Raw genomic sequence first — 19,169 nt, forward strand, 5'->3', positions numbered from 1 at the left:
CCTAATGGAGACGTGTTGAGGTAGCACACCGTACGGTAGTGTTCCCCTAATGGAGACGTGTTGAGGTAGCACACCGTACGGTAGTGTTCCCCTAATGGAGACGTGTTGAGGTAGCACAGCGTACGGTAGTGTTCCCCTAATGGAGACGTGTTGAGGTAGCACACCGTACGGTAGTGTTCCCCTAATGGAGACGTGTTGAGGTAACACCGTACGGTAGTGTTCCCCTAATGGAGACGTGTTGAGGTAACACACCGTACGGTAGTGTTCCCCTAATGGAGACGTGTTGAGGTAACACACCGTACGGTAGTGTTCCCCTAATGGACATGGAGAAAGTACTGTATGTGTGACTCTCTAGCTAGCATAGCTCAGCTATTGTCACTGCAGTGGGTCCAGAGCCAGGCAGTCCCATTCCTCCACTGAACTCTTATTTCATGTCAGCCTGCTGGAGGATGGGACATTTGTCCACCTTGACATTGTGACCACAGTAGTCCAACGGCTGCTTTAAACACCAGCTCCCAAGTTCAGCAGCCTGGAGAAACGTAGTCAGCTAGTAGTGGCTTGGCTCAAGATGATTTGAACGTTTTTGATATACTGTACAGCCAGGGCTCTGTGTATATAGGACTCTGTGTATATAGGGCTCTGTGTATATAGGGCTCTGTGTATATAGGACTCTGTGTATATAGGGCTCTGTGTATATAGGGCTCTGTGTATATAGGGCTCTGTGTATATAGGGCTCTGTGTATATAGGGCTCTGTGTATATAGGGCTCTGTGTATATAGGACTCTGTGTATATAGGACTCTGTGTATATAGGACTCTGTGTATATAGGACTCTGTGTATATAGGGCTCTGTGTATATAGGACTCTGTGTATATAGGGCTCTGTGTATATAGGGCTCTGTGTATATAGGGCTCTGTGTATATAGGACTCTGTGTATATAGGACTCTGTGTATATAGGACTCTGTGTATATAGGACTCTGTGTATATAGGGCTCTGTGTATATAGGGCTCTGTGTATATAGGGCTCTGTGTATATAGGGCTCTGTGTATATAGGGCTCTGTGTATATAGGGCTCTGTGTATATAGGGCTCTGTGTATATAGGACTCTGTGTATATAGGGCTCTGTGTATATAGGGCTCTGTGTATATAGGGCTCTGTGTATATAGGGCTCTGTGTATATAGGGCTCTGTGTATATAGGGCTCTGTGTATATAGGACTCTGTGTATATAGGACTCTGTGTATATAGGACTCTGTGTATATAGGACTCTGTGTATATAGGACTCTGGCTAACAATCTGAATTTGTACTTTAGATTTTTTTATCATTAGTTTCATTCCTTATTGTAGAGGGAAAAGTTCCCAGAGTGCCTACAGTTGATCTTTGCTGTTATGATTTGTGGTGGATATTATCCTGTCTGAGGAGGCCATCTTCTCCCCTGCTGGCTTCCAGTTGCACTACAGTATATCCTGCCTGTAGTTTGTCTCACTTGTCAGACTCATGGAGATCCTGCAGCTGTGGGAAGAGACCAGCCTGTAGTATGGAGGACAATGAGTGTTCCAGTCTACTGCACTCTCTGGGCCAACAGTAATCCAGTTGACAGTCTGTTTAGGCAGCTGGGTAGGGTAGGGTGGGGGGGGGGGGGGGGGGGGCTGTGCTGCCAGGCTGGCTACAGTATGGGGAGGTTGTGGGGGTTGTGGGCCCCATGTGACCACCGTCAGTGGCATGCCAGGCATGGTAAAGCAGAGTAGCTGGGGTCGCTTTCCTACGACTGCCTCTCTTCTTCCCTCTCATTCTTTATTATTTCCCTCCCTTCTCTCTTCCTCCCTTCTCCCTTCTCTCTCTCTCCCTCCCTTCTCTCTCTCCCTCCCTTCTCTCTCCCTCCCTCCCTTCTCTCTCCCTCCCTCCCTTCTCTCTCTCCCTCCCTCCCTTCTCTCTCTTCCTTCCTCTTCTCTCTCTATCTCCCTCCCTCCCCTCTTTTTTTCTCTCCCACTCTTCGCCCTTCCCCTTCCTGGAGAAGCGGAAAATGTAAGTCTGGGTGAGAGGACACGGAGCAAGGGGCAGAGGCGCCATGAGTGAGTACTGGACACCGTGACTTTGGGTTGGATCTATGGGGTGGTTTGGGCTTGTTTGGTGTTTAAAACTACTGGGATTCCTCACTTTATTTGGACTTACATTTTTTATTTTTTAAATTTTCAAGTACACTCATTATTGTTCAGTCATTTGTTTTAGTCATCTCTTAGTAAACATGATAGGGTTGGATATGAAGACTAGAACGTGAACTAGACTAGAGTTAGACACAGTTCATAGTTGTACTGCCACCATGTCTGTCTCTCTTGTGCTCTCTCGCTCTCTGTCTGTCTGTCACCATGGGGTCTAGTTTTCTGTGTAGTTGGATGTAGGTTCTGCCTGTATTGGACCTGCGCTACAGTAGTGTACTGTAGCCTGGGGATTTGAAGTGAATGCCAGAGAGGTAGAGGGGACAGGAAGGACAGTGGGCCAGCGGGTGCAGAGCAGAGTGCCAGGGCCTTACAGATCTGACTATAAATACAGTCCAGGAATAATCAACAGCAAATGGTCTAGCTAGTAGCTGTCAGCACTCAGGGGCTCTCTGCAACCTTCATACAACATTTATGCAATCTTCATACCTCATTAATACAACATCCCTTAGTTCCAGCTGTTGCATGGCGACAGAGAAGGCATGACACAGGTGTTGTCATACTGTATCAGTGAATATGTTGTTGTGAAGGATAGTAGAGACTGTTTAATGCCTGTGATGATACAGTATGTCTGGCTGCCCTGATCCACTTCATGTGACACTTCCAGCCATTGTTGTTATTTTGGTTTGCATGGCCTGGCTGTTGTGTTGTTCAGGAGGTTTTTATAGCTCTGAGTATAGTTGGTCGTCCCAGGTACACTTCGCAGATCTGAGCTGAATATGAAGAATATACCTATAATCGGCTCTATTTAACAGAAATATGAGATTTAAGGAGTTAAATATGAATTTCTATGTTTTTACTACTTTTAATTGATGGCAGTGGACCATAACAGTAGTGTGTCCCCCACGTGTTGTAGTATGTGTGTGACTGTCTGTTGCAGACTCCCCTGCTGTAGTCTGCTAATGCTGCTAGGTTTTTGCTGGTGACAGTCAGTACCATGGTGTCAGTCAGTTTAGCCTGTCTCAGCAGCCTGCCAGCCCATTCTATCTGGATTAAGGCCTGGCTATCTGGGACACCATTGTCTGCTGGAGCGTCATCGCCACCTCAGATATGCAGGCCTTATGTATGCAGCTGTTGAACAAATGGGTTGGAAACATGCCTGCTCACGTAAACTGAGACGTTCAATTCCATATTCACAACTCAGTCACTTCTTAGTGTGTGTGATTCTGGTGAAGTTATCTAGGCGTTTTACAGTGATGAGCTGTAACAGTCTTTGGATGGGAGTCTGATGGACATCTGGATCTGCTGAGGGAAGGAGTAAATCCCATGGCAGGAAGTGCTGGTAAGATGACTTCACTATGTTCCAGTGAAGCACAGAGTTTACTGTCGCAAACTAGTATCTGGAAGGAGAACGTCTTCCCAGTTCCCATGCCAATATGTTCTGCAGTCTGTGGGTTTATTCTCCTTGTTTATATAGTATACTGTATGCCCGCTCTTCATTTTCATAAAGCAGCTCCAGGATCAGTTATTCTGTAAATCACTGTCATATCTTGTTGTTCTGTAGCACTGTTGTGATACATAGACATCAGCAGGATTGTAGTTCCTCAATGTGCCACCAGAGGTCCTCCTACACTGCTTTCAGTAGCTCTTGCTGCACTCCCTTTATGTAAACAGACTGTTACAAAGATTCTGATGTGTCATTGTATCTTGTTTACACATCATCACGTATGACCATAGTTCAGAGGTCGTTGTGTTTGATTATGGTTTAGAAAAGCAGATTGTTCAGAGGGATAGCCCACTGAGGAGCTACAAATTGCTTTTTGAAAGGTATGTGTACGTCTTGAGCAAGACTGTTGTCATCGTTCTCACTAGATCAGGGATCATTAACTAGATTCAGACGCAGGACAATTTTTTGGGGTCAGGGGGTCAGAACGTAATTACAAATCATTTGTAGACTACAAATTGACCAAAAGAAGGCCAAACAGATATAACATTTCACTAAAACCATAATAATTTCAAACCTTGCTTACATTTGTATACGATCACATACACTGAGTGTGCAAAAACATTAAGAACACCTTCCCAATATTGAGTTGGCTGCGGGCCGCCAGTTGGGGAACCCTGCTCTAGATGATGAAGTTTAAACATAAACAGCCATTGTTCTGGTGTTTTTCAACCAGGCACCTGTTACATAACCTCCTGCTGCTGTAGGGGGGTAAAACTAACCTCTAGTCTCTCCTCTTCTCCTCTCCCTCTCCTCCCCTCATACCTTCTCCTATCTCCTCTCCCTCTCCACCCCTTCCCTCTCCCCTGTCCTTCTCCCCTGTCCTCCTCCTACAGATGTGTGTAACAGTACTGATCTTCCAGAGGTGGAGATCATCAGTCTGCTGGAGGAGCAGCTGCCCCACTACAAGCTGAGAGCAGACACCATCTACGGGTATGACCACGACGACTGGCTCCACACCCCTCTCCTCTCCCCCGATACCAACCTGGACCTCACCGTCGAGCAGATTGAGGAGACACTGAAGTATTTCCGTAAGCGCAGCGTTTGTATTTGGTCGTTTTTTAAGATGATGCAGGCAAGAGGGCGAGGGCTTCCACACTCCCTCTGCTGGTCACTTCTCTGATTTCTATTCTTCCTTTTATGTGGTCTGTTGTACGCTGGTACACATTTGATATTCAACTGGTTCATTGACATTAGTAATTGTATTGAGCTCATATTGCAGTGTATTTTTGGAAATGGTGCAGGTTAGAGCCGAGATCAAGGATTTAAAAAATGAGGATGATGGGGGTGGAAGACAAACAGCTGAGATTCTGGTGTCGTAATGAGACTGAGGAAGTCTGTCTGAGATATATACAGACTGACAGAGCGATACAAACACAGAGAGACAGACAGAGGTTGAGACAAAGGGAATGAAAGGTAGAGGGAGACAGTCATTTTAATATGGCCCTGAGCCCATATGGGTCAGCGACAGACAGCTGGGCCTAGTTGACACAGCAAACATACCCGCTGGGCCGTGGGTGCCAGGCAGGCTGAAGCGCCACGCTCTGCCAGTCTGCTCGGCTGCTGGTCCTATCAGCTCAGTGGGAGACGTCTGTCCTAACGTCTGTCTGTGTCTCAACCAGACATGAGGCTGGACAGACACAAGGCTGTGTGTGTTTTCTTTATCTTTATTTAACTAGGCAAGTCAGTTAAGAACAAATTCTTATTTACAATGACGGCCTACCCCGGCCAAACCCTCCCCTAACCCGGACGACGCTGGGCCAATTGTGCGGTGGTTGTGATACAGCCCGGGATTGAACCCGGGTCTGTAGTGACGCCTCTAGCACAGCGATACCAGTGCCGGAGACCGCTCCACCACTCAGGATCTGATCTGATCACATACTGATCTGTCCTTGTGTATGACCTTTATGTCAACTGGTTGTCAGCGGCCTTCTGTTGTGAATGTAGGTCATACTGTAGAGCTCAGGAAGTTTAACATCATCAATCAGCAGATATGTGCTTTGTGTTGATACAGTATCTGTACTGTTGTCTGAAAGACGGCACTGTAGGATGCTGTAATAACAGATGCTGTGGCACTTTAATACTCTGATTACATTGTCGCAGATGTAGACTACAATGACAGTCCTGCAGCATTGGTTAAAAATAGTTACTGATACTGACTTAAAGGATAGACTCCAGTGTTCTCACAAGACAAGACCACTTTGTCACATTTGTGCAGCGTAATACAAACCTTTGTTCCCAAACTGATGTTCTTTGATAGATGGTTTTAGATATTGTTCTCTACTCCTTGATTCAATTCAGAACTAGGCTATAGAGATTTATATCACCAATCTGGTTTTGTCAATTCCGTTCTTGTCACTTGTCTTGTCATTTCTGGTCTTGTCACCTGTGATTGTGATGTCACAAGGAGGATAGGCAGCAGGGTGGTTCATTGGTCATCTGGCTAGTCAGCTGTTCCCTGATAGGCCACTCCTACTCTGATGCATCTTCTACCACAGACACATTACACTCCATATGATGCAATACTAATGGCATTATACACCGTTGAATCAGTCAGCAGGCAGGTTGAGGAAGTGATTCTATAATCGCTGAAATAATAATCCTCAGTGTTTGATTCATGGCTGTCTCTAAAATTACATCTGACCTTTTTATTGTCTGACTGTCAAGTGGTGTTAGAATTAGTCAGTGTGCTCTTTATCAAAGGGACATGCTATTAAAGAAGTAGAAGCATCTCAGGTATTATCCTGCTGTAAATCAGTGTGGGGGAGAGAACTATATTCCCCACTATAAACCTATTGAATGATTTCTTAATATCTCCCTGCCCTGTAGTAGAGGTGTTGTAACAGACCAGGCAGATATGAACAGAGAGCTGGTCACATAGAGGCAGCAGCAGTAGCAACACTAGCCTGCATTCAGATGCTACTCAGTGCTGGAGTAGGGAGCCAGTCTCCATGGCAACCTCACAGAAGGATGTACTGTTGGGTGAAGGGGAGGGTGAGCCAAGGAGAGAGAGGAGGGGCGAAAGCAGGTTGCTATTGACGGAACAGTTCAGAGGGAGGAGCATGCCTCTGACATTTCCCTTCCTCATTGGCTCGTGGCCCTCCCCAGGCCCCTCCTTCATTTGTGATACAACCTTGACTCACCACCAGGCAGCAACACATCCCTGCTGCATAACTGTGTTTTGGGCTGCGTTGCTTTTTGGGAAATATCTCTTTCTCTCTTTCCTCTCCTCCTGTCCCTCCCATCCTTCCGCTGTGGTACCAGTGATAAAATGTGCTGTTCCACGTGGTCTCCTCATCATGGTAAACTCCTAGAGAACTCAGAGTATGTAATGAAAGGATGGGCAGGTGTTCTCGTGACCTCCGCAGCAGGACAGGAGAAGATGGTGATGCTCCTCTCAGCTGAAGGGGACTGAGTATGCAGAAATTTGTGGAGGCGGATTACTATGAGCTAGACTGGTACTATGAGGAATGCACAGATGGTAAGCCTGATCGGGACGGTTATCCATCTAGCTGTTATCTAACTGTGCTGTTAATGGGGCTATATGTGGGGAAAGGGAGGAAGGGAGAGGGACAGGGAGGAGGGCTAGAGGGGATGATTTTGCTGGTAGGGTGGTTATATACCATTGACTGTATAAATCTGCCTGTCTCTCTTCGCTCCAGTATGTATTGTGTCAGTCACATGATGCTGGAACCACTGAGCCAGGGGCTGCTGTGTTGCTTCACTCTGCTCTGGTCTGTCTGATAACAGGTGCATTTAACTAAGTTTACCTCAGCCAAGGAGGCCATGGCTGTAGGACGAGGCTGTAGCTAATTCTCTTACTATCATTTTGTTGTGTTGGATGTGATATCAGCTTCTGTTGATTGTAACCAGGGTGAATTAGGAGCAACAGAAACTGTGTCACCACAAAACAAGGCTGCTATGTAAATGTAGCAACGAAGGGGAATGACAAGGTGGTTTTTCATAGAGCAGACTGACTACCCATGGAGCTTTAGTATTGCCCTGCCATTGTGTGTGTATGTGACAGAGAGAATGGGAGTAGAGGGATGTATAGCAGTCCTATAGATCTGTACAGTCAGAATAAGAGTCCTATAGATCTGTACAGTCAGAATAACAGTCCTATAGATCTGAGTCCTGTACAGTCAGAATAACAGTCCTATAGATCTGTACAGTCAGAATAACAGTCCTATAGATCTGTACAGTCAGAATAACAGTCCTATAGATCTGTACAGTCAGAATAACAGTCCTATACATCTGTACAGTCAGAATAACAGTCCTATACATCTGTACAGTCAGAATAACAGTCCTATACATCTGTACAGTCAGAATAACAGTCCTATACATCTGTACAGTCAGAATAACAGTCCTATACATCTGTACAGTCAGAATAACAGTCCTATACATCTGTACAGTCAGAATAACAGTCCTATAGATCTGTACAGCCAGAATAACAGTCCTATAGATCTGTACAGCCAGAATAACAGTCCTATAGATCTGTACAGTCAGAATAACAGTCCTATAGATCTGTACAGCCAGACTAACAGTCCTATAGATCTGTACAGTCAGAATAACAGTCCTATAGATCTGTACAGTCAGAATAACAGTCCTATAGATATGTACAGCCAGAATAACAGTCCTATAGATCTGTACAGTCAGAATAACAGTCCTATAGATCTGTACAGTCAGAGTAACAGTCCTATAGATCTGTACAGTCAGAATAACAGTCCTATAGATCTGTACAGTCAGAATAACAGTCCTATAGATCTGTACAGTCAGAATAACAGTCCTATAGATCTGTACAGTCAGAATAACAGTCCTATAGATCTGTACAGTCAGAATAACAGTCCTATAGATCTGTACAGTCAGAATAACAGTCCTATAGATCTGAGTCCTGGAAAGTAGCAGCACATAGCATCACACAGCAATATAATATGGAAATGTTTTACAGCAGCTTCACCTAGCGGACTATAGCTATCCCTGTATCCCCTATTGAGCCATCCAACATGATCAGTGGCTCTATATATTTATTTTATTTCACCTTTATTTAACCAGGTAAACTAGTCGAGAACAAGTTCTCATTTACAACTGCGACCTGGCCAAGATAAAGCAAAGCAGTGTGGCACATACATCAACACAGAGTTACACATGGAATAAACAAACATACAGTCAATAATACAGTAGAAAAATCTATATACAGTGTGTGCAAATGAGGTAGGATAATAAGCCAATAACACAATAAACAAGTCAATGACACAGTAGAAAAAAGAAAGTCTATATATAGTGTGTGCAAAAGGCATGAGGAGGTAGGCAATAAATAGGCCATAGGAGTGAATAATTACAATTTAGCAGATTAACACTGGAGTGATAAATGAGCAGATGATGATGTGCAAGTAGAGATACTGGTGTGCAAAGAGCAGAAAAGTAAATAAAAACAATATGGGGATGAGGTAGGTAGATGTTTAAAGTTGGTGAGGGAAATAAGTCTCCAACTTAAGCGATATAGAACAGCTGACTAGGCCTATACCCTTGGCTGAAGACGTTTCCATAGATGATGGTTATATATTATGAGAAGAGGCCTGTTCTGTTGGATAAGATCTCTTTGGTAATGATGTTTATATATGATGTTGGAGGACTCATTTACTACAGTAGATTGTGTTGCGAGGGCCTCTTGACATTTTAATGTCCACCTCCCCTACTACCGGTCTACTCCAACAGTTAGAACAAGTCTAAATGACATGGTTTTATATTCACATGGTTGATAAACACGCTACAGTGCTGTACTGTGGATATCTCTTTCCAACTATCCACACGTTTCTAGAGATCTCATCCACCATGATTGGACAGCCAACCAGTAATGGCCTAGCCACTAGCCTGGTCCCATTGACTTTGTGTAGCCAACCTTCCTGTCGTGTTCGTGTTCATTATCACGCCAAACCACCGCTAGCAGAGCTGAGGGAGACGGAGGCTCATAATGAAGCAGACAGTACATGGTAGGTTTGGAGGGGAGGTTGTACTGTGGAGACTGGGGCTCATAATGAAGCAGACAGTACATGGAAGGTTTGGAGGGGAGGTTATACTGTGGAGACTGGGGCTCATAATGAAGCAGACAGTACATGGAAGGTTTGGAGGGGAGGTGTACTGTGGAGACTGGGGCTCATAATGAAGCAGACAGTACATGGTAGGTTTAGAGGGGAGGTTGTACTGTGGAGACTGGGGCTCATAATGAAGCAGACAGTACATGGTAGGTTTGGAGGGGAGGTTGTACTGTGGAGACTGGGGCTCATAATGAAGCAGACAGTACATGGAAGGTTTGGAGGGGAGGTTGTGCTGTGGAGACTGGGGCTCACAATGAAGCAGACAGTACATGGAAGGTTTGGAGGGGAGGTTGTACTGTGGAGACTGGGGCTCACAATGAAGCAGACAGTACATGGAAGCAGGGGAAGGTTTGGAGGGGAGGTTGTGTTGTGGAGGCTGGGGCTCATAATGAAGCAGACAGTACATGGAAGCAGGGGAAGGTTTGGAGGGGAGGTTGTACTGTGGAGACTGGGGCTCATAATGAAGCAGACAGTACATGAACGGTTTGGAGGGGAGGTTGTGCTGTGGAGACTGGGGCTCATAATGAAGCAGACAGTACATGGAAGGTTTGGAGGGGAGGTTGTACTTTGGAGACTGGGGCTCATAATGAAGCAGACAGTACATGGAAGGTTTGGAGGGGAGGTTGTACTGTGGAGACTGGGGCTCATAATGAAGCAGACAGTACATGGAAGGTTTGGAGGGGAGGTTGTACTGTGGAGACTGGGGCTCATAATGAAGCAGACAGTACATGGTAGGTTTAGAGGGGAGGTTGTGCTGTGGAGACGGGGGCTCATAATGAAGCAGACAGTACATGGAAGGTTTGGAGGGGAGGTTGTACTGTGGAGACTGGGGCTCATAATGAAGCAGACAGTACATGGAAGCAGAGGAAGGTTTGGAGGGGAGGTTGTGTTGTGGAGACTGGGGCTCATAATGAAGCAGACAGTACATGGAAGGTTTGGAGGGGAGGTTGTACTTTGGAGACTGGGGCTCATAATGAAGCAGACAGTACATGGAAGGTTTGGAGGGGAGGTTGTACTGTGGAGACTGGGGCTCATAATGAAGCAGACAGTACATGGAAGCAGGGGAAGGTTTGGAGGGGAGGTTGTGCTGTGGAGACTGGGGCTCATAATGAAGCAGACAGTACATGGAAGCAGGGGAAGGTTTGGAGGGGAGGTTGTGTTGTGGAGACTGGGGCTCATAATGAAGCAGACAGTACATGGAAGCAGGGGAAGGTTTGGAGGGGAGGTTGTACTGTGGAGACTGGGGCTCATAAGGAAGCAGACAGTACATGGAAGGTTTGGAGGGGAGGTTGTACTGTGGAGACTGGGGCTCATAATGAAGCAGACAGTACATGGAAGGTTTGGAGGGGAGGTTGTACTTTGGAGACTGGGGCTCATAATGAAGCAGACAGTACATGCAAGGTTTGGAGGGGAGGTTGTGCTGTGGAGACTGGGGCTCATAATGAAGCAGACAGTACATGGAAGGTTTGGAGGGGAGGTTGTACTTTGGAGACTGGGGCTCATAATGAAGCAGACAGTACATGGAAGGTTTGGAGGGGAGGTTGTACTGTGGAGACTGGGGCTCATAATGAAGCAGACAGTACATGGAAGGTTTGGAGGGGAGGTTGTACTGTGGAGAATGGGGCTCATAATGAAGCAGACAGTACATGGTAGGTTTAGAGGGGAGGTTGTGCTGTGGAGACGGGGGCTCATAATGAAGCAGACAGTACATGGAAGGTTTGGAGGGGAGGTTGTACTGTGGAGACTGGGGCTCATAATGAAGCAGACAGTACATGGAAGGTTTGGAGGGGAGGTTGTACTGTGGAGACTGGGGCTCATAATGAAGCAGACAGTACATGGAAGCAGGGGAAGGTTTGGAGGGGAGGTTGTGCTGTGGAGACTGGGACTCATAATGGAGCAGACAGTACATGGAAGCAGGGGAAGGTTTGGAGGGGAGGTTGTGCTGTGGAGACTGGGGCTCATAATGAAGCAGACAGTTCATGGAAGCAGGGGGAGATTTGGAGGGGAGGTTGTGCTGTGGAGACTGGGGCTCATAATGAAGCAGACAGTTCATGGAAGCAGGGAGAAGTTTGGAGGGGAGGTTGTGCTGTGGAGACTGGGGCTCATAATGAAGCAGACAGTACATGGAAGCAGGGGAAGGTTTGGAGGGGAGGTTGTGCTGTGGAGACTGGGGCTCATAATGAAGCAGACAGTACATGGAAGCAGGGGAAGGTTTGGAGGGGAGGTTGTACTTTGGAGACTGGGGCTCATAATGAAGCAGACAGTACATGGAAGGTTTGGAGGGGAGGTTGTACTGTGGAGACTGGGGCTCATAATGAAGCAGACAGTACATGGAAGGTTTGGAGGGGAGGTTGTACTGTGGAGACTGGGGCTCATAATGAAGCAGACAGTACATGGAAGCAGGGGAAGGTTTGGAGGGGAGGTTGTGTTGTGGAGACTGGGGCTCATAATGAAGCAGACAGTACATGGAAGCAGGGGAAGGTTTGGAGGGGAGGTTGTGCTGTGGAGACTGGGGCTCATAATGATTCAGACAGTACATGGAAGCAGGGGAAGGTTTGGAGGGGAGGTTGTGCTGTGGAGACTGGCGGCTCAGTGGGCTACAGCCAGACGAGGGCTCCAGAAGGCCAGGGACAGCCTGGCCAAGCTCAGAGCTGCCTGGATGGGCCTAGCTCCATGATCACATGGCTGGGAGTCTGGCAGGTACACAGCCCTGGGTGATGCTCAGAATATTGATCACTTCGGCAGTGGGGAGGGCATGGACCATGTACATCTCCCAACAGGAGCGGGGAGGGAAGGCTGCCAGCCAAACTTTGCCAGCCTTCCCTCCCCTCTTCCTACAGTACCCCTCTCCTCATCCCTCTCCGCTACCCCCCTCCATCTCCACCCTGCTCACAAAGCCCAGGGCTTACAGTTCTATTGGCCTGGGAGGGGGAGTTGGAGGGAGGTGAGAGGGGCTGTCCTCCTCCAGTCTCTCCATGCTGGGAACTTTATCAGTGCACACAAAAAGGGCCTCTGAGGCAGACAGGGAGGCTGTGAGGTGGGGGTTGTTTTGGGGGGTTAGCCACAAGCTGTTGTGGATGCTGTATTGTTTCAATAGGAATGTGTGGTTGCATTCAGTATGCCCACACTAGCTTACAGTTCTGCCCAGGATATTACCAGAAGTTAAATGAGATGAATGAAAATTATTTGGACATGGAATAATTGAAGGAAGCATGTTTAATTGGAGAGCTATGTGAAATATTTGGTGATGGTGTTCTAGGTTCTATTTATGGGATCACGGTTGTTTTTTGTCAACCGTTTTTATCAGCCGTTATGGGCATAACGATGTTTATATCAGTCGTTATGGGCATAACGATGTTTATATCAGTCGTTATGGGCATAACGATGTTTATATCAGCCGTTATGGACATAACGATGTTTATATCAGTCGTTATGGGCATAAGAATGTTTTTATCAGCCGCTATGGGCATAAGAATGTTTTTATCAGCCGCTATGGGCATAAGAATGTTTTTATCAGCCACTATGGGCATAAGAATGTTTATATCAGCCGTTATGGGCATAAGAATGTTTTTATCAGCCGCTATGGGCATAAGAATGTTTTTATCAGCCGCTATGGGCATAACGATGTTTATATCAGCCGCTATGGGCATAAGAATGTTTTTATCAGCCGCTATGGGCATAAGAATGTTTTTATCAGCCGCTATGGGCATAAGAATGTTTATATCAGCCGTTATGGACATAACGATGTTTATATCAGTCGTTATTGGCATAACGATGTTTATATCAGTCGTTATGGGCATAAGAATGTTTTTATCAGCCGTTATGGGCATAACGATGTTTATATCAGCCGTTATGGGCATAACGATGTTTATATCAGTCGTTATTGGCATAACGATGTTTATATCAGTCGTTATTGGCATAACGATGTTTATATCAGTCGTTATGGGCATAACGATGTTTATATCAGTCGTTATGGGCATAAGAATGTTTTTATCAGCCGCTATGGGCATAAGAATGTTTATATCAGCCGTTATGGGCATAACGATGTTTATATCAGCCGTTATGGGCATAACGATGTTTATATCAGCCGTTATGGACATAACGATGTTTATATCAGTCGTTATTGGCATAACGATGTTTATATCAGTCGTTATGGGCATAAGAATGTTTTTATCAGCCGCTATGGGCATAAGAATGTTTATATCAGCCGTTATGGGCATAACGATGTTTATATCAGCCGTTATGGGCATAACGATGTTTATATCAGCCGTTATGGACATAACGATGTTTATATCAGCCGTTATGGACATAACGATGTTTATATCAGCCGTTATGGACATAACGATGTTTATATCAGTCGTTATTGGCATAACGATGTTTATATCAGTCGTTATGGGCATAAGAATGTTTTTATCAGCCGTTATGGGCATAACGATGTTTATATCAGCCGTTATGGGCATAACGATGTGCATAACGATGTTTATATCAGTCGTTATTGGCATAACGATGTTTATATCAGTCGTTATTGGCATAACGATGTTTATATCAGTCGTTATTGGCATAACGATGTTTATATCAGTCGTTATTGGCATAACGATGTTTATATCAGTCGTTATGGGCATAAGAATGTTTTTATCAGCCGCTATGGGCATAAGAATGCTTATATCAGCCGTTATGGGCACAACGATGTCTTTATCAGCCGCTATGGGCACAACGATGTTTTTATCAGCCGCTATGGGCACAACGATGTTTTTATCAGCCGTTATGGACATAACGATGTTTATATCAGCCGTTATGGACATAACGATGTTTATATCAGCCGTTATGGGCATAAGAATGTTTTTATCAGCCGCTATGGGCATAAGAATGTTTTTATCAGCCGCTATGGGCATAAGAATGTTTTTATCAGCCGCTATGGGCATAAGAATGTTTTTATCAGCCGCTATGGGCATAAGAATGTTTTTATCAGCCGCTATGGGCATAAGAATGTTTTTATCAGCCGCTATGGGCATAAGAATGTTTATATCAGCCGTTATGGGCATAAGAATGTTTTTATCAGCCGCTATGGGCACAACGATGTTTATATCAGCCGTTATGGGCACAACGATGTTTTTATCAGCCGTTATGGGCACAACGATGTTTATATCAGTCGTTATGGGCACAACGATGTTTATATCAGTCGTTATGGGCACAACGATGTTTTTATCAGCCGCTATGGGCACAACGATGTTTTTATCAGCCGTTATGGGCACAACGATGTTTTTATCAGCCGCTATGGGCACAACGATGTTTTTATCAGCCGTTATGGGCACAACGATGTTTTTATCAGCCGTTATGGGCATAACGATGTTTATATCAGTCGTTATGGGCATAACAATGTTTTTGTCAGCCGTTATGGACATAACGATGTTTTTATCAGCCGTTATGGGCATAACGATGTTTTTATCACAAGTTAACTGACTAACCGGCTTTCACATCTATAATAGTTTGTCTAGCCGTTTACATTTGTCACTGTAATGTTGGTGATTTGTTTACTGTTGCATTGCTCTCAATGTGACTAGTTTGATAAAGCCAGTGCATGTCGATTGATTAGAATTGTGGTCTGTATTATTTGTGGTCTAATATGTAACATTGTGTGTCATGTTATTTTCTATAGGGTGGAATAACCCATACTGGTTTAGAAACTAGATGGCTTCTCTATTTCCTCATGCTAAACTAGCATCAGTTACTGTATCTGTGACCAACAGATGCATATTGGTGTTCCCAGTCAGGTGAAATCCATAGATTAAGGCCTCATTTATTTATTTAAATTGACTGATTTACCTTATATGAACTGTTGCATTTATATTTTAGTTCAGTATACATACTGTTCTTCCTTTATTCTATTTCATCAAGCTGTATTTCTTAATGGTTCCTGTTCTGTTATTTGGCTCTCGGTATGTTGCTTCTGCGTTGAATAAGTATGCATGTGCAAATTGAGTCACCTGTGGATTTGACTGTGGTGAGGCAGGCTGGGGCCCCACCCTTGCAACAGGTGTATGTGTCTTATGGTGTGCTCCGCCTTGCACTGTTTCCATGGAGAGTCTGGTGGAACATACCATTTCAACGCTTGAAAAGGGGGGTGAGCAAATAGACACATTTAGACTTGATAGGGATAAAACTATAACGTATTATATGGTTATATTAGTCCTTGTCACATAGCTGACATGTTGAATTGACTCCATGCTCTAATCTAAACATTCAAAGTCCTGTCAGTCTGAGAATCGTTTAGTGCCACTCCCCTGCTCCGGTTCCACAGTGGGCTGTCTTCTAGTCATGGACAATAGCGGGAGAGAGAGCAGGAGGAGGGAGTGTCTGTGACTGGGTGACAGACGTGCCTTGCTGTCCTCACACAAACACACACACACCGACTTAGACACACACACTCTCTCGCTGACTGAGACTGACTGTCACACACACACACAAACACACACACACACACACACACACACACACACACACACACACTTAGACATGGCTTTGGACTTGAGACAGCTGGGCTCTGCTGGGCCCCACTAGCCTAGTGTTGGTGTTAGCATGTCACTGCTCTGTCACAGCACCCCAGAGGACAGCTTGGAGTATGTCTGTTCACCTGACCACTGTGATGGAGAGGGAGGAGGATGAAGAGCAGCGTACTCTGCAAGAAGGTATACTAACTGGAGTTATGGGAGCTTTGCTGCTCCTCTCATTCACATAGTGCTTTTGAACCACATTGTTAGACTGCTGTGTCTCTCTCCTGCTCCGTGTGTCTCTCTCCTGCTCCCTGTGTGTGGCTCCTGCTCCGTGTGTCTCTCTCCTGCTCCCTGTGTGTGGCTCCTGCTCCGTGTGTCTCTCTCCTGCTCCCTGTGTGTGGCTCCTGCTCCGTGTGTCTCTCTCCTGCTCCCTGTGTGTGGCTCCTGCTCCGTGTGTCTCTCTCCTGCTCCCTGTGTGTGGCTCCTGCTCCCTGTGTCTCTCTCCTGCTCCCTGTGTGTGGCTCCTGCTCCCTGTGTCTCTCTCCTGCTCCCTGTGTGTGGCTCCTGCTCCGTGTGTCTCTCTCCTGCTCCCTGTGTGTGGCTCCTGCTCCGTGTGTCTCTCTCCTGCTCCGTGTGTCTCTCTCCTGCTCCCTGTGTGTGGCTCCTGCTCCGTGTGTCTCTCTCCTGCTCCGTGTGTCTCTCTCCTGCTCCCTGTGTCTCTCTCCTGCTCCCTGTGTGTGGCTCCTGCTCCGTGTGTCTCTCTCTCCTGCTCCGTGTGTCTCTCTCCTGCTCCCTGTGTGTGGCTCCTGCTCCGTGTGTCTCTCTCCTGCTCCGTGTGTCTCTCTCCTGCTCCCTGTGTGTGGCTCCTGCTCCCTGTGTCTCTCTCCTGCTCCCTGTGTGTGGCTCCTGCTCCGTGTGTACTACACTGATTGGTTTTAAATATTTGTCAAATGTTTTCAGGGCTGTAGGTCATGTGAATTTGTATTATACCAGGATAACCAGTGAGGACATTTAGTACGTTGTTTGTGTTCAGAGTAAACATGGAATTCTCCCTTCTAATAGCATCAACAGAACAGGCAGGTCATCAGACTTCTGATAGCGTCAACAGAACAGGCAGGTCATCAGACTTCTGATAGCATCAACAGAACAGAACAGGCAGCCAGCAGGTCATCAGACTTCTGATAGCATCAACAGAACAGGCAGCCAGCAGGTCTTCAGACTTCTGATAGCATCAACAGAACAGACAGCCAGCAGGTCTTCAGACTTCTGATAGCATCAACACAACAGACAGCCAGCAGGTCTTCAGACTTCTGATAGCATCAACACAACAGAACAGACAGCCGGCAGGTCTTCAGACTTCTGATAGCATCAACAGAACAGGCAGGTCATCAGACTTCTGATAGCATCAACAGAACAGGCAGGTCATCAGACTTCTGATAGCATCAACAGAACAGGCAGCCGGCAGGTCTTCAGACTTCTGATAGCATCAACAGAACAGGCAGCCGGCAGGTCATCAGACTTCTGATAGCATCAACAGAACAGGCAGCCAGCAGGTCTTCAGACTTCTGATAGCATCAACACAACAGGCAGCCAGCAGGTCTTCAGACTTCTGATAGCATCAACACAACCGAACAGGCAGCCAGCAGGTCTTCAGACTTCTGATAGCATCAACACAACAGAACAGGCAGCCAGCAGGTCTTCAGACTTCTGATAGCATCAACACAACAGAACAGGCAGCCAGCAGGTCTTCAGACTTCTGATAGCATCAACACAACAGAACAGACAGCCAGCAGGTCTTCAGACTTCTGATAGCATCAACACAACAGGCAGCCAGCAGGTCATCAGACTTCTGATAGCATCAACACAACAGGCAGCCAGCAGGTCATCAGACTTCTGATAGCATCAACAGAACAGGCAGCCGGCAGGTCATCAGACTTCTGATAGCATCAACAGAACAGGCAGCCGGCAGGTCTTCAGACTTCTGGTAGCATCAACACAACAGGCAGCCGGCAGGTCATCAGACTTCTGATAGCATCAACAGAACAGACAGCCGGCAGGTCATCAGACTTCTGATAGCATCAACACAACAGGCAGCCGGCAGGTCATCAGACTTCTGATAGCATCAACAGAACAGGCAGCCAGCAAGTCATCAGACTTCTGATAGCATCAACAGAACAGACAGCCAGCAGGTCATCAGACTTCTGATAGCATCAACAGAACAGACAGCCAGCAGGTCATCAGACTTCTGATAGCATCAACAGAACAGGCAGCCAGCAGGTCATCAGACTTCTGATAGCATCAACACAGCAGAACAGACAGCCAGCAGGTCTTCAGACTTCTGATAGCATCAACACAACAGAACAGACAGCCAGCAGGTCATCAGACTTCTGATAGCATCAACACAACAGGCAGCCAGCAGGTCATCAGACTTCTGATAGCATCAACACAGCAGAACAGACAGCCAGCAGGTCTTCAGACTTCTGATAGCATCAACAGAACAGGCAGGTCATCAGACTTCTGATAGCATCAACAGAACAGGCAGCCAGCAGGTCATCAGACTTCTGATGGCATCAACACAACAGAACAGGCAGCCAGCAGGTCATCAGACTTCTGATAGCATCAACACAACAGGCAGCCAGCAGGTCTTCAGACTTCTGATAGCATCAACACAGCAGGCAGCCAGCAGGTCATCAGACTTCTGATAGCATCAACAGAACAGACAGCCAGCAGGTCTTCAGACTTCTGGTAGCATCAACACAACAGGCAGCTGGCAGGTCATCAGACTTCTGATAGCATCAACAGAACAGGCAGCCGGCAGGTCTTCAGACTTCTGATAGCATCAACACAACAGAACAGGCAGGTCTTCAGACTTCTGATAGCATCAACACAACAGAACAGGCAGCCAGCAGGTCTTCAGACTTCTGGTA

At 46.3% G+C, this 19,169-nt stretch overlaps 1 protein-coding gene and 1 long non-coding RNA gene across 2 annotated transcripts in view; one reads left to right on the top strand and one right to left on the bottom strand.

Moving 5' to 3' along the window:
* Positions 1–4,677, top strand: part of LOC120040676 — a 44,609-nt gene extending 39,932 nt beyond the window's left edge. The window contains exon 3 of the long non-coding RNA XR_005475720.1: positions 4,493–4,677. This is a non-coding gene — a long non-coding RNA (uncharacterized LOC120040676). The remainder of the gene's footprint in view (positions 1–4,492) is intronic.
* A 4,845-nt stretch (positions 4,678–9,522) lies between these two features.
* LOC120040675 (proline-rich extensin-like protein EPR1) lies at positions 9,523–12,290 on the bottom strand. Its single transcript, XM_038985752.1, has 2 exons — positions 9,770–12,290; positions 9,523–9,605 (listed from the first exon to the last, which is right to left on the bottom strand). The coding sequence occupies exons 1-2, from the start codon at positions 12,288–12,290 to the stop codon at positions 9,523–9,525; spliced, it is 2,604 nt and encodes an 867-aa protein (XP_038841680.1).
* Between the last annotated feature and the right edge of the window lie 6,879 nt (positions 12,291–19,169).

This window comes from Salvelinus namaycush, unplaced genomic scaffold, assembly GCF_016432855.1.
Source record: "Salvelinus namaycush isolate Seneca unplaced genomic scaffold, SaNama_1.0 Scaffold372, whole genome shotgun sequence".
NCBI lineage: Eukaryota > Metazoa > Chordata > Actinopteri > Salmoniformes > Salmonidae > Salvelinus > Salvelinus namaycush.